General features: G+C 37.2%; 1 protein-coding gene across 1 annotated transcript in view; it reads right to left on the bottom strand.

Moving 5' to 3' along the window:
• Positions 1-16,548, bottom strand: part of ACC (acetyl-CoA carboxylase) — a 776,633-nt gene that overhangs the window by 511,732 nt on the left and 248,353 nt on the right. Inside the window, exon 11 of the mRNA XM_081728639.1 lies at positions 6,295-6,461. Within this exon, the coding sequence (XP_081584765.1) occupies positions 6,295-6,461 (167 nt within the window). The remainder of the gene's footprint in view (positions 1-6,294; positions 6,462-16,548) is intronic.

Raw genomic sequence — 16,548 nt, forward strand, 5'->3', positions numbered from 1 at the left:
AACGACACTATGCATACTGTATGAGAGACATCGCATGGCATTAATCTGCCCTGCAGTTCTCGTAGCCAAAATCAAATATAAATAGTTCTGGTGCCTCGAAAGGAGTGTATCCATTTATTTGATAATCAGTCTTGATAAATCTTGATCACATACACTATAAATAATGAAACGCTTACCATCAAATTTTAATATGGTTGCTCTACGAAGTGCGGAATTGCAAATTAAGTTATTTTGTTTTTTTTTTCTCTGTATGGGAAAAGGTCATAACTTTTCACCCTGTAAAGCTAACACAAACTTAACCATGGTTTATTTGATGATGATATTTTAATATTTATATGTATGCTGCGTCCATTTGGCGAACTGTCTCCTCTATCTCATGTATAAGTAAGCGGGTAGCAATAAAAGTAAAAATGAAAAATAGACAATGCAAGCAGTGTAACTTATTCTTTTATCGTGTTCCCTAAGATCAGGCATGGATGTTAAATTCGAAACTATATTAACCGCATATAATGCAATATATATATGAGGAGGGCCATAACTCAAGTGACTGTCTTGACAAAGGAATGACTGTTGGTTCGGTTCCAAATTGCCTAAAGGTGATGTTGAGGGATGGGCAACCTCATACAAGTGACTATGACGGCCACCATGTTCAAATTCGTCGATGGGATATGTTTCATTAGGAGTCACTAACGCAGTTGACCATTTTGTCCTATCCTTAACCGATCACTAATCATCGCTTGTGTTTTGCTTGTTGATTCCCTTACATCACATCCCAAAAACGGCAGTCTTCTGCAAAATCGATGTATACCACACACCCCTTCTGTTTCTCATGAACAGCTTGTAATTTGTCTCGACTCGCGGCAGTACTACCATCCTTTATTCACCGCATCAATTCTGGAATTTGAGAGAGTACATCATTATCTTAATTTAGATAGCCAAGTAGGTAGAAGTCCAGAAGTGTGAGAGTTCAAGCGAGTGCTGAACAATCCACCGGTCCCTAACCCCAGATTGGGTCCTCCTAGAAACTCCTCTTAGAATACTCTTGATCTTGAAAGCTCCGCGTACTATGTCGTTAATGGGGGGGAGGGGGCGCATCCTGCTGGAAAAGGAAGGTTTAGTATTAGCCATCCTCCGACAAAACTAACGGGAGTGTGTCCTCATCCATTGTCCGCAGCTATTAGTCGGTGATTCAGCATGCCGTTGATGAAGAATGAATCAATAATCTTCATGTCAACTATACTACATTAGGCCATAATCTTTTCGCCATAAACATCCCTGATGTTCAATCCAAAGAGGATTATTGTCACTCCAGTAGCAGTGGTTTTGTTTGCTTACTTCTCACACGGAAGGGTCCCACAAGTTGTTGCTAAAATCTGATTGCCACATAGAACATCTGATAGAGCATAATGAGAAATGAACATGAGCAAAATTTAAGGTGCTATGGACCAGAAGGAGAGCAGCTACGAGGATTCAAAATTTGAATATCCAAAGAATTGCGTCATGGAATTATGTACGTTTGAAGTAAATATCTTGAAAACGTTAAAGCAATCGAAACAAAAGTTGCACAGTATATGAGAACAAAATGCCCTATCGAAAACCATTAACATTGTTGCCATAGGTGAAGCAGTATTGCCAACCCAGCATAAAAATATTTTATTATAAATAGCACTATATACAAATGTGAACAGATTTAAAATGCACTATTATCATTACACCTAACAATGAAGTGTAGTAGTACAGTGTTGCACACTATTGGAGCTACGTGCGCTGAAAATGTACGATGGAGAAGTCTGATATGTGGCAACAGACGGTAATAAAGGAATCTGGGTCTCATACTATGAATTTAGTTCAAATGCATAACACAGATAGTATAACATAGAAAATGTCAGAAGTGTCACAAAATATTGATGCATTTGAAAAACAAAATTCAGTGATGCAATGTTTACGTCCTGTGTCAGCTTCGAAGCTATATAGGAGTGCAAAATGGGATCCGAATCACTATGAAAGAGAAAGATAACAATGAAATGTAAGGTGAAAAATACAACAAAAACATATCCGAGGCGGGATTGGAACCCGCGATGCTTAGTATGTCGGTTGTCAAGCCTTCTAGACCACACCGCTATCCGGTCCGAGTAAAAATGAAATGAGGTAGTAACAAAATAATTATATTTCCAATGTGAATATGGTAATATTACGGTGCACAAACATAATCATATGGTATGTAGGAGAGGAAGGAAAAGAATGTATTACTTAACACGAAAGACACAAACCAAGAAAGCACTCTTCCAAATATTGATAAGATAGCCTGGAGAACCAGTTTACAGAATTAGAAAACACGTGTTTCTTTCTTCGCGTGTATCATTTTGTTTTCGCGAGTTGTCTGCTTATTCATCGGGGCTACAGAAGTACATTGCAAAATTATCACTTTTTTTAATGCATTCTTTTATTACCCTTTGTTCCCACATATTAGACTTCTCCATTGTACATTTCCAGCACATGTAGCTCTAATAGCATGCAACACTGTACCACTACACTTCACTGTTAGGTGTAGTGATAATAGTGCAATTTAAATCTGTTCACATTTGTATATAGTGCTATTTATAATAAAATATTTGAGTTGGCAATAATGCTTCACTTGTGGCAACAATATTTATGGTTTTTGATAGGGCATTTTGTTCTCATTATATTGTGCAGCTTTTGTTTTGATTTTGTACTGTATAGGGCGGAAACGTGGACATTACGTAAAGGTGATGAAAATCAACTGGAAGCCTTCGAAATGTGGGTGTGGAGAAGAATGGAAAGAATTAGTTGGGCCGAGCGCAAAACGAATGAGAGAATGTTAGAAATGGTGGGTGAGAAAAGAACACTTTTGGATATTATTAGGAAGAGGAACTGGTTGGGACATTGCCTAAGAAGAGATTGTATCATGAGGGACGTCCTAGAGGGTATGGTGGCGGGAAAGAGAGGGAGGGGGCGAAGGAGACTATAATTAATGGATGATATAAAAACAGAAAGATTATACGCGAAGACGAAGAAGTTAGCGGAGGACCGTGGAGCATGGAAGCTTCTCAGCTGCGGCAAGTGACCTGCCAATAAAGGCAGAATATCTATGATGATGATGATTTGTTTTGATTGCTTTAACGGTTTTCAAGATATTTACTTTAAACGTACACCCATGTCCAAAATTATTGTCGCATGTCTATAAATATGTTGTTGTAGGAATATAATTTGATAACGGATTCGCCCGGTATTTCTTGTAATGTTAGTATGTGTATAATCGGCAAAGACATGTATGTGACAAATTTCATGTCAAAAGAGCAACAAATGAGAACAATAAAACGAAAATAAAACTTTCTTGTCCATTTAGCAACATTTTGTTTTACTCATTCTAATTTTTGTATTTATAATTCTTTTCCTATGAAATTTACTACAAGTATATATTTCCCGATTATACACATAGTATTAGTATAAAAAGTACCCTGCAAAATCATTATCTTACAAGAAGACATTTATAGATATGCGACAATCATTTTGGATATGAGTGTACATAATTCCATGATATAATTCTTTGGATATTCAAATTTTGAATCCCAAGAGCTCCTATCCTTCTGGTCCATAGCACCTTAAATTTTGCTCATGTTCATTTCTCATGATGCTCTACAGATGTTCTATGTGGCTTTAAGATTTTAGCGACAACTTGTGGGACTCTCCCGCGTCAGTTTACGTAAGAAATACAACAGACATGTTAAATTTTGATGGTAAGTGTTTCATTATTTATGGTATATATGATCAAGGTTTATCAAGGCTGATTATCAAATAAATGGATACGCTTCTTTTGAGACACCAGTGCAATTTATATTTGATTTCGGCTACAAAACTACACAGCAGATCAATGCATTCAGATATCTTTCATACAGTGTGCATGTGTTGTTCACTGTTATGTTTTGATTTTGTTCTAAGTTTATTTCTTGATTATGGTTTTTCTTACTGTGAAAATTACGAATTTTAGTTTATTTACGTTAATGTTAGCTAGTATGAATAAATAAAAATGTTCTGTCTGTATGCCATGACACTGATTTTGTTTAGTAACAACACCTGTAAATCTTTAGTTCAGTATGTTTCACTTTAGCCTAGTTCGGGAATGTCCATTTTCTCCAAAATGCGCCGATAAAAAGTTTAGGTTTTTCGATTTTGTAGTTAGAATGATGAGAAATGTCTAACGAGTTAGTTCGCTCTTCAGTATTTCGTTGATATATCATTATATTCCCGTGTTAGATGGTTTCTGAAATCTTTATCCGGTTCTACACTAAAACCGATTAATTGTCGAAAGACATCTTTGAAGACTTCTCAGACTCATCATGCGCCCTTAATGCAAGTTCTAAATCTCCACAGACACACAGAAACGGTTACAATTTATAACCAAGTTTTTTTGGTTTTTGTTTGTTTGTTTAATGTGGAGTGTAGTTTAGCGCCCCTTTTAGCAGCGAGGCTACGTAAGGCGTGAGTCTACAATTTAACGTGGAATCTAAATCTCATCAGCTCCACCGGGAATATCTGTTCATTTTTTATAACTATGAACTGATAATGTTGAAAATTCAATAGAGCTTGGATATTTCTCTTGCCTGACAAAGACAAACTTAGCGCATTGTTCAAGTGTACCGCTGGCTTTTTTTTATTATTATTATTATTTTATTTTATCCCAAATACGCTCTAAATCAGTAATGTCACATTGTGTCCGGTTTGCGTCCCTCTGCCCCGAAAGAAAGAAAGAAACAAAAAAAAAAAAAATCATTAGCTACATCACACCTACAGATTCTAGTGTTTTTGATATATATAAATTCTTCTCAAATTGACGCAATTTCTTCTTACTACAAGTCAGCTGATTCACACATACTCTTAAATCAGGCATTAAGCTTCCTAAATTTTTAACACTTATTTTGTCGTCATATGACAACGATGAAAACGGAGCTTTCAATAACTTCTTCACTACATTCATCGTAGTATACTGCCCTAATTTCACTGAGATTAGATACAAAAGGAAATGAAAGTAGAAAAGAGCACTACATTGAAATGTTCAGGAACAAAGCTTCGCAAAAATACAAAATACAGCAGTTATCCTGTGCAGAACCAAAGCTACCAAGCACACAACACGTTGATCTTTTTTCCATGAGCAGAGAAGAAATAATACCTGAGGTAACAAGACAAGAAGGTAAGATTTCTATTTTGCTTGTATCAAATAGAAATAGTTGAAAATGGTATGTAATATCTAGTTAGAAAGTACCTAGCTTAGAAACGCTACAATACAAACAAATGATTCAGGAGTCACGTGACACAATTCCAGGACTTCTGCGTCGTGTCAAAACAAAATCTCCTGTGGAGCCTGCCTCAACCGTGGCACAATATGTTAGTTGTTTCTCCTTACTTTCATCTTGATCCCAACTAACTTGCATACACAGAAATCAGTTTTAAGGCCCGTCAGAAGAGCCAAATCACAGCGTGACTTAAACCAACTTCTCGTAAGCAATGCAAAAGCAGCAATTAAAGTTGTATTACTTTTTACATTATTGATGGTAGCACCATGGCACATTGGCTTTTCACCAGCGGCCGACGCTGCGCGACAGATAATATTTTGTGCAGGTTTCTCTTTCGGCATATTGCCTTTTAAGGTTAGTAATTAGAATAGCCAGTAACTTTCAATCGAGTGAAAAGGTATTTCATGCAAGTGTTTCTCGAATGTCCGTAAAACACTTTTAAGAAATACTGGAAAAGAAAACTGAAAAATACATAAACAAATAACTAATACAAGCTGCTTCTAATTAAAAAAAAAAAAAAAATGATATTTAAAGAACTGAATATACTCTTTTCTGACGAACTTCACTATCTTCTCTACTGAATGTCGAATCGTCAAAGGTACCTAGAAAATCAGTAGCAAAATTATCAACTTTCTGATGTGGATGTCACGTACCTCATCATTTTACTTAACTTATATCAAAATATTTCGCCATTTCTTAAAATAGAAATCAAAATTTTATCATTTCTGAATTAAAAGAATCATCAAACATCCTTTCAGCATCTTTAATCTTGAAGAGAAACTACGCCACTATGCTACAGTATGTCAGATCTGCTGTGGAATCGTCTATTGGTTTAAAATGGACTGTGGTTTAATACACTAAAATCGGTACAAAACAATGAAAGTCTTTAGATAAATGGAAAGAAATGATAGATATGATTAATATACCTATACAATGAAATACAGTCAAACGAAGAAAAAAAATTGAGATCTTTCGTTCTTACCTCCATCAGCCATTCTATGAACTTCAACTTCCTTGAAGGATTCATTCATAACCAGAAAGTACGAATTTGGACCCGATTTAGTTGCTTGGACCTTGTATTTCACCCCATCGTTTATTAGCTCCACATCAACTGTATTTTCTAACGTGTTCGCTGCCTGAATTTGTCCTCTAAAATAAAAACGTTCACAGAAAATATATCCCCACAATTATACTGAACAAAAAGCTATAATCTTTTAGCTTGGGTATTTTCATTCTAAGCATTGGTAAGGTGAATTAATAAACCAAAAATAAACATTTCTCTCTCTTATCTATCCTAATTCTCAACAAGAATACACAAGCAACAGACTTCTTTTATTATTAGTATTTGAAAAGATAACTTTGAAATAGATATATACCTAAATGAAGTATGTACTTGCATCGTAATTATTGACATGATATATTACCAAAAAAAAAAAAAAGTATTTTGTCTCGAATAATCTTGCTCGACATCTGGAATGCATATATGTAATACAGAAGCATTATTAAAGTTTTATATATCAGGTTGTCGTGTCGTGTCTATTGAGCCTTTTCGTACGAGATGGCGTTAGTGTCTGAAGTATCGGGGTATATAAATCCCACTGGCTCAGGGCTAACGTAATTTTGACACCTGACAGCTAAAGCTAATAGATGTGCAAAAAATTTAATTCTTATATTCAGATTAAGATATTACGCGGCGAAGATAAGCGAACGTTTTACAAATCTGCATTCTATGTTACAATTTTACTTCGATAAACGCGAAAATGATGTACAGGCCTGTAAAGGAATGCGTGCTGTTTATGTACAAAACACATTATCAAAAGCAACAGACAAAATATAATTCAGTCGTTCTCGCTCTGGAACTTTCAATGTCCAAGATGCTGCTTGCACTGGTCGGCAAATTACTGCAAAAGTGGATGATATTCTGGCAAAAGTCAAGGACTAGAAGAAGAGTACGCAGCCACAATATAGCCAATGACCTAACCATCCATCACAAAACAATGTTAAACCATTTGGAAAACGCTGGGTGCAAAAACAACCTCGACGTCACTTACATAATCTGACATTTATCAAGAACTTATTTTCAATCGAATTTCCATCTGCGAGTGTCTATTAAATTAGCGTAATCGAGCAATTTCTGAAGCACTTATTCACGAGTCATGAAAGTGGGTAACCTACGAGAACAATGTGCGAAAAATATTCCAGTCAAAGCGAGGAGAAGCTCTATAGTCTTGGGCAAAGGGCACTATGATGCCCGAGAAAATTATGCTATGCATTTTGTGGAACTGCAAGGGCACTGTGCGTTAAAAGCTTGTGCCGCCGAGCAGAACGATATATTCAGACCTACACAGGGTACAAATAGCACTTGTGCATCTAGTAATTTGAAAGAAATGGCCAGAACTGGTCAAGAGAAAGGCTGTCGTATATCACGCTGTGCACGCAAGACCGCATACATTTTTCGAGACCTGTCACAAAATAAGGACTTGAGATGGTAAATTTTCATTCACCCATCGTATTGCCCGGACATGTGTATGTCCGACTAACTAGTTTCAGTCTCTGCAGAGCTCTCTGAATGGCCTTAAGTTAGTTTCAAAGAAGGGCTATGAAAACACACGTCACAATTTATTTATAAGAATTCACGGAACTTCTATAGCTATAGTATTATAGTGTTGTCAAAGAAATAGCAAAACATCACCGAGCAAAATGGTGTGTATGTGGTTTCATAATGTTATTTTCAAACAACAATAAATATATTCCCAATTCTGACTTCTCGAAGTTCGATACATTTTAGATAAGCTCATTTATAGAGAGAGGCTGATATAATTCTAACTGAAGTCGTAACCCATTTAAAATACCCCAACCAAGCCATCATCAAGAACGTCCGATGCGACACTCACTGGTATAGTTTCCATTCCAACAGGATTATCTTATTCCAATACTGGTTGTGGTCTTTCCAAACACCATTTAACGTGCAAACCCGACGTAGCGAAAGGCGAAAGGCACAAGGCACAAAAAGAGTCCAAAAGAACAGTAATCCATGGGAATACTAAATGCACCCCTAACGAGAACTTCCTCAAACGGAATAGCATGTAGACCATTTGCAGCTGAGAAGCGTCGGTAAGTGGGTACTGTTTTGACCTTATGGTTTAAAGTTTTGTCCTAGTGCAATTCAATATGATGGGTATCTTCGTCACACAATGTTGGTATTTTGTCTGTTTGAACTGGAAATAGGGCACAACATTAATTTATTATTATTATTATTGTTATTATTATTATTATTTAGAACCTTAAGAATCTTGAGTTCTCATCTATAGTAAAAACCAGTAATAACCATAACAATCGAGAAACTTTACTTCCATTTTCGCTATGAGCTTTTCTCTATAGCAAAAGCCAGTAACGACTATACAACATTTCGAGACTTTCTCTCCACTTTCGCACAAATTGATATTTTTATTTTTTATTTAATTTTTTTTTTTTTAAACAGCTCTGTTGGTGATGGACCAAACACTTTCACAGTGACTATTTTAGATGAAAATAGTCAGGTAAAATTTTATTTTTCAATTCTTGAACGAATGTATGTTTCATTAGTTTTGTCGCAGCATCTCCATCAAATAATACATTTGTTGGAAGAAGTTCGTGGGACAGCATGCTTTTAACAGATTCCTCCTTTGTTCTGCCACATTTTGTCTTGTGGACGTGAAGAAGTGCTTTAATTTAAACCACTAATCGAGTTCTTTTAGTTGCTAGTTGTGGGACCCTCTTTCAATTAAGGTGCGAAAGATTAGATTTATTAATTATCTCAATGATTTTAGTTTCACTATGCATTTCTCGTGCTTCAGGTGGTGTGTAATTCACACCAATGCACAGTGGTCCAGGAACCCGAAAAAAATGGCCAAAAATATTTTTTTCAAACATAGATGGAATGTGCGCTATATAGTTTTAAGAAGCCAAATATCTGGGGAGTACAAAATCCCTGCCATGGACATTTGTAGCCCCTCAACAGACATCCAGAACCATCTAAATTGTACCAATGTATGCTAGTGATTTGTCGCATTTTGTATTGAGATAAAGGCGGCGTTGTTTTGGAATTTGTGTACCTGTACACACTGAATACGGACATGATATTTTTAATTCTAATATGCATATAGACATTCATCTTTTCAATAACAAAGACATTTGTTGGATATATGCGTGCACCATGCGATAGATGGTTCTGGATGGATACCCATGGATAGATGGGTAATTGTACCACTGCGTCCGTTAGAAATTAATTGTAAGCTGAAAACAGGTTTTTGGTATGCAAAATTTGTTACACCTCGTTACACGCTCATTTCTTGTTCCGAACCTAGAATAATATTCCCTTGAGATGAGAAGAAAGAAAGAACTTGTCCGTTTTTGCCCCTTTCGTAGAAAAGTAAGGTTATATATGAATAGGTGTACTATAAAACGAAAAATAGTGAAAGCTGCATTAGTAGAATGTTTGAAAACAAATGTAATTGCAACAAGAAGTATCATGATGAGCATTGTTATTCTGTCATTTCAGATCCAAAATGGAGTTTTGACGCAAAAGAAGAGACCTGTATTCCTGCTGCTGCACTCCATGAGTGGAGAATGGGAAGGGCAACGGAACCAACTTGTAAACCACGTTCTAGAAGAAGTGAAAGCCAAGGACGGATAAAGAAAGACAAACTATTCAGCACGACATTACTGTATTTGTTACTCGTGCATTTCGACGATTGGACAAGGTGCATCGCATGACGAACCGTTTCTTGCTGAAATATGCAACATAGCTGGACGAAAACGTTATTCTCGTGGAGAAGGAGAAGCGTGTGTCACCACCTAAGGGGAGACGGAATGTTTCTTTTGAGTACGGCAGTGAACGATCACGTAGAAGGGAGACAGAAAACTTAAGAAAGTCTCACACTAGCTGTATCCTGGCAAAAGTTACCACTATGAAGTTAAGAGAAGAAGAAAGGTGTAACAAGTGAGGCTACTGGAAGAAAGTCTGAGATCTCCGAGTAGGAGAAAGAAAATAAGAGTAGCATGGATACTTAGACAACATGAGGTTTCGGATCAGGAACTCGAGTATACACCCTGATGCAGCACTTGCGCTCTTCCTGGAGGGTGACATGACTTAACACGAATATCAGCTTATTGGTCTGATGCAAAGGATTTACAGCATGATATCTACCCAAACTACAACAAACTGTTAGAGTCAAAAAAGAATGTCATCCACACGGACTACAAGTGTCTGAATTAGTTGCAGAGATTCCACTTCAGGAACTCTTGAATCAGACAACTCAACGCTTAGCTATCGTCTAGGAAGAGGTCCTCATTCAGAACTTCACCCCAAAATAGGTATTTATAACAAAGTGGGGTTGTGATGGCAGAAACGGGCATTCTCAATAAAAATACGTGTCAACCGATAAAACTTTATCTGACTCTGATATGTTCCTGACATCCATCGTTCCACTTCAGTTGCTCGCGATCATGCAAGATCAACTAAGAGTCGTTATCTGGCACAATCCACGTGCACCATCTACCCGATTTTGTTAAGCAGTACGGATACAGCTGAAGGAGGAAACGAAACAGGTCGCTGCAGATTACAATAGCCGATCAGGTTACCATCAACTTGAACTGACTATGATAGATCGGAAGATTTGTAACACACTCACTAACACATCGAGTCAAAAGTGTTATGTATGTGGTGCTATTCAAAAATACATGAATGACTTAAACAGGAAGACAGAGGAAAATCCTGTCTCAAATATGGACTCTCCACGCCCCACGCTTGGATTCAATTTATGAAATGGCTTCTGCATGTATCACATCGTTTTCGATATACAATCATGGCAGGTTAGGGGAGAAGAGAATAAATCTATGGCAGAACAACGGAAGAAACAAGTTCAACGGCAAATAAAGGAAGCACTCGGCATCATGGTGGTTCAGGCACAGCCCGGAGTTTCGGGGAAAACAAATGACGGAAACACACCGAAATTCCTTGACCATCCTGATCAGGTTGCAAACATAACCGACCTGTGAGTTGATCTCATCAAGAAATGTGCTTTCATTTTACAAACCATGTCAAGCGGTTACACCATCAACACACAGAAATTTCAAACATACGCATTAGAGACAGCGCAGCTCTACATACGGCAGTATCCCAGGTACTTCATGCCTGCGTCTGTGAACAAGGTGCTTGTTCACGATGCGGCCATCATCTCTGACACCCATCTGCGTATTGGACAGATGTCAGAAGAAGCTCGCAACAAGCATCTGAAGCAATTTCGGGAGCAGCATGTCAGGAAGAGCTCAAGGGAGCTTACCATGCGAGATGTGATGCAACGCCTTCTCGTTACCTCTGATGCGTCATAAAATGATACCCAGACAAAAACAAAAGCCACTATCATGAGAAGTACTACGAATGCTTGAAGCTCCACGGACATTCATGGTCCATGTCACAGATGTTAGTGAAGAGGACTCAAACTGAGGTTATACTGTATTTTTCTTATATACATATTATACGTTACTTCTATGCACACGGTCACAATATTCTTTCAGACACTTCCTATCATCTCTTTTTTGGTATTTCTAATGATTTCAAACCACACATGCAGTTCATGAGGCTTATCTGATTTTTGACCAGGTTTTCGGGGTTTCTGGATCACTGTGCAATGTGGAACAATAATTAGTAATCGTGTATTTCATCGTTATCCATATGCCGTTTTGTGACAAAATTATACAGTCACATAGGCTCAGCCATTTAAAGGATTTCCTCATTGTTGTATAAATGAAAAGGTTCTCAGCATTTCTATTAAAACATTCCCCTCCTCTTTCCACACATTTATGGCGAGAAAAAGTTTTACGATGGTCCATTAATATAAAATTATTCATCTCTCCGCTAATATTGGAAATGCAAAGCAGTTTGTGATAAACTACCAGCTATTGAGCGTCGCATTCACTTTTACGTGTTTACTTGAAATTTCTTTGAAGCATTGCTGTGGTCTCTGAGAAGTTTGTTCTAATTTCACATCAGGAGCCACAGCATTCAATCACCTCTCTTTGTCTTTGACCACAACGGGTCCTTGGAAGAATTTGCTGTAAAGGTACTTGTTTTCTACTTCTAGATATTTCTTCCTCCTTCCAAATATCGAATTCATACAACTCATAATTTATACAATCAAGTTTACATAACAGAAATCAGTGAATCCACAGACTTTACGCGCAGCTCCCAGTCACCTTTCTGCTCAGCATGTATTAAGTTCTCCATTAGACCAATTCCAATGAAAAGTGCATTTCTTTTGCGAAGCTCTGACTTATTCTCGTATACTTTTATGAATTCTTCAAACTTCGCTCTCACGCTTTGTGATATTGGACAAAGTGCACTGAATGTTGCCTGGCTTTGCACTGTATCCATTGAATGAAGTGCTTCTTGAGCTTTGCACATTTCTTTCGTAACACCTGCAAAATCTAATTTGTCGTTCTTATTCCGGAAGGCTATTCAACGCAATGTTTTTATAGCCTCAGAGATAATGAGCATATCCCGTAACGAGTTACAATCAAAACGGACTGCACAGTTTAGCTTCTACAGATTTCAGTCTCAATGAGTGCATCTATATGTAACACCAACTCACATGACTTCCTGCACACCGCAAGGCAACTTTTGTCATGTGGAAGAGGACATCATTGGACGAAAATGAGCAAATTCTTCTGGATTGCTTATACACATTCAAAGACAATGTGGAAAGCACCTTCATCACAGAATATTGGTAGGATTTGTTGGTCTTCAAGCTAAGTATGCACATTTAGTTTTATTGATTTATTTGAGACGCTGTGTATACTGTTCAGAAGTTTGTGACAGATAATATCAAAAATAGAAAACCTAACTTCCTCACTGGGACGGTACTCTGGGATATCAGACCATGAATTCCAGATCATAGAGGAGCTAGCTTGTCAAGGTCGTTCAGTCCATACCCAATAAGAGAAATTACATATTCAGTTTCCTTGGTTTTATGAACTGCAGTATCAGAGACTACATGACGCACATCCTTAGCCACTAAAGCTTTCCGGTAGATTATGGCATGTTGTTGGCTTGTGAAGTTTACAATATTTATCTACTTGTATTCATGATTAATATTCATTCTGTTATCAAATGTTGTTTGCCATATACATTAAAAGGATTAAAATCAATTTTCATTTCGTATATTTTGATAAATGCATGTTCTGCCTTTATTATAACCTCCATCAAAAAATACTGTATTATGCTTTCTTATACAATAGCCGCCATTTTGGAAAATGTAAATAGGGTTGCTCTCATAGGTTCCTTTCTATGGTTATAAGACTACTTATAAAATGAGAAACTATGTTTGACAAGAGATGTTAAGTGTAGGTCTCACGATTCACGAAATATTAAGCTACCAATAAAATACACCCGGCATTTTGAAACAAATGCATCCAAAATATAATTCGCACGGATAAGAAATGTCTACCCAAGCTAAACTAATTCAATACTGATTCAAAATCAGAAATCAAACATGGAATTCTGTGGTCCACCATTTTTTAAAGGAATTATACCATGGGCGCAGGACAATGTTAGCAACAGTAGTAGGGACGCCCGTATGGCGAAGTTTGGACTTTGACCTCAGCGCCCTTTGTGACGTTATAGGTCAAAGGTCAATGCCCTTGGCCTGAAGTCAATGACCTAGGGGTACTTAGGGCAATTCCCTCTAGATTTTGGAAGGGGTACATAGGATCACCCTACTTAATTTTTGGAAATTGCCAAATTTAAAAATTTGGTCTAGTAGCCTAGGACCATGGTATGTATCACTATTAGTATTGGGAGTCTATCTCGTTCCCTTTTATGGGTAAAAAATTGCCAAAAAGTTAAATTTCGGAGATTTTTGACATAATTTATCCAGATTGATGAGGTTTAATTACCTTATATAGTTATATGGGCGTATACAGGGGTTCATTCCCTTTCATAAGACATGGGTATATTGATGCACCCCTTTAAAAATTTAGGAGGGGTACCTTGGCTCACCCCGTCAATTTTAGAAATTGTTCAATATAAGCATTTGGTATCATAGTACAGTACCTTAATATATATCATAATAAATTTGTGTGGTCCATCTCGTTCTCTTTCATGGGTACAAAATTGTTGAAAATTAGTACGACCACGTGTTTGGCTTTTGGACCAATTTACCACCTTAGATGAGTTCATATTACCTTATATGATTATATGGATATGTATAGGGGTCCATTCTTTTACATAAGGAGCTCCTTTGTGGCTAAGCGGTTAGCGTACGCGCCTTTGGAGACCTGGGTTCGATTCCCGACGGGAGCTCATGTGGTTCGGATTCCACGTGAATCAGTCGGTCCACGTCTCATATAGCCTCGCTGCTGAACGGGGCGTTAAACTCAAAATCAACTCAACTTTTACATAAGATATTGTTACATTGGTGCACACCTTTAAAAATTTGAGAGGGGTACCATGGCCCACCCCTTTAATTTTGGAAATTGTTTAATTTAAGCATTCGGTATAATAGTACAGGATCTTAATATAAATCACCATAAAATTGGATGGTCCATCTCGTTCCCTTTTATGGGTACAAAATTGTTGAAAATTAGTACGGCCACGTGTTTGGTTTTTGGACCTATTTACACCCTTGGATGAGTTCCTATTACCTTATATGATTATATGGATATGTATAGGGGTCCATTCTTTTACATAAGATATGGTTACATTGGTGCACCCCTTTAAAAATTTGGGAGGGGTACCTTGGCCCACCCCTTCAATTTTGGAAATTGTTCAATTTAAACATTTGGTATTACGAATAATTTAGGTGGTCCACCTCGTTCCCTTTTATGGGTAAAAAATTGCCAAAATATAAACGTAAGCAATACGCTGTACCACGTGTTTGGTTTTGACCTAAGTCATTCCCTTTTATGTGGTCCTATTATCTTATATGATTATATGGGTATGTATAGGGGTCAATTATCTTACATAAGACCTACGTATATTAGTGCACTCTTCTTAAAATTTGGGAGGGGTACCTTGGCCCACCCTCTAAATTTCGGAATTTGTTTAATTTAAAAATTTGGTATCATGGTATTGACCCCAATATGTATTACTATAAATTTGGGTGATCTATCACGTTCCCTTTCATGGGTAAAAAATTGCTAAAAAATCAATTTTCGGAGGTTATTGACCCCCTTCCTTTGATGAGGTCTTATTACCTTATATGATTATATGGGTATGTATAGGGTCTATTTTGACCTTTGACCTATGACGTCACAAAGGGCACTGAGGTCAAAGTCCAAACTTCGCCATACGGGCACCCCTCTACTGCAACGATTGTTATTGAGTGTTCAGACTTATTAAACGCACAAAGAATAAACGTGACATTTGTTATTATTACTTTATTTTATTTTTACTATTAATAAGTTTTAGTATTACTTTATTTTTTTAAATTCATACCTCAAGAAGAGACATCTTAGATGGTGAAAAGGACGGTGAGTTCGTTACACTTACGGTCGTCGGGTGGCAGGGGACGGAGATGTAATGGTGTGGACCGAAGTTGGGGACTACCATCTCACTACAGACGTGTTCAAATTATAAGGCTCACGCTCGAAAAATGCAAAGCGGATGTTGCAGTCCTAATTTCGGAGTTCTAGAACATGTAATTTAATGGTTAAGCCACTCATACAGGATCCTTCATTTGTTTACTGCATAGTTGAAGTGGTGATGTCACCGCTGAACAGCAGATGGCGTTAGTGGGGGAAGGGGAGTTCTGAAAGTCGTGTTTTAGTTGTAGACAGCTATTCTGGTTTTTATCAACAAGTTACAGTCTACAGTGTTGTGGTTGCAGTCATAAGCAGTTACGACATTCAAAGCGTTGAACAGTTCGAATGGACCAGTTCAAAATGATCGTGACGTGTTTGTATATTAATCTTTTTTTCTGTGAAGTTCTGTAATTGCGGCATAATGGGAAAAGCCAGAGACCTTTTTCCATGTAAAGTGGAAATTATCAAAACATTTCTGGCGGAAGGAAGATATACACAACGACAAATTGCTAGTAAAGTTGGGGTAGAGCAAAAATCTGTGAGTAGAATATCTGTTGCAATGAGCAAGAAGCAAATATATCAACAAAATAAGGCTTGAAAGTCAGGGCGAAAACCAAAGTTATCGTTAAGAGGTATCAGAAAACTAAAAAGATTGGCTCGGAGAAACACAAACCAA

This window comes from Thermobia domestica, chromosome 10 (assembly GCF_964235325.1).
Source record: "Thermobia domestica chromosome 10, izTheDome1.hap1.1, whole genome shotgun sequence".
In the NCBI taxonomy this organism is placed as follows: domain Eukaryota; kingdom Metazoa; phylum Arthropoda; class Insecta; order Zygentoma; family Lepismatidae; genus Thermobia; species Thermobia domestica.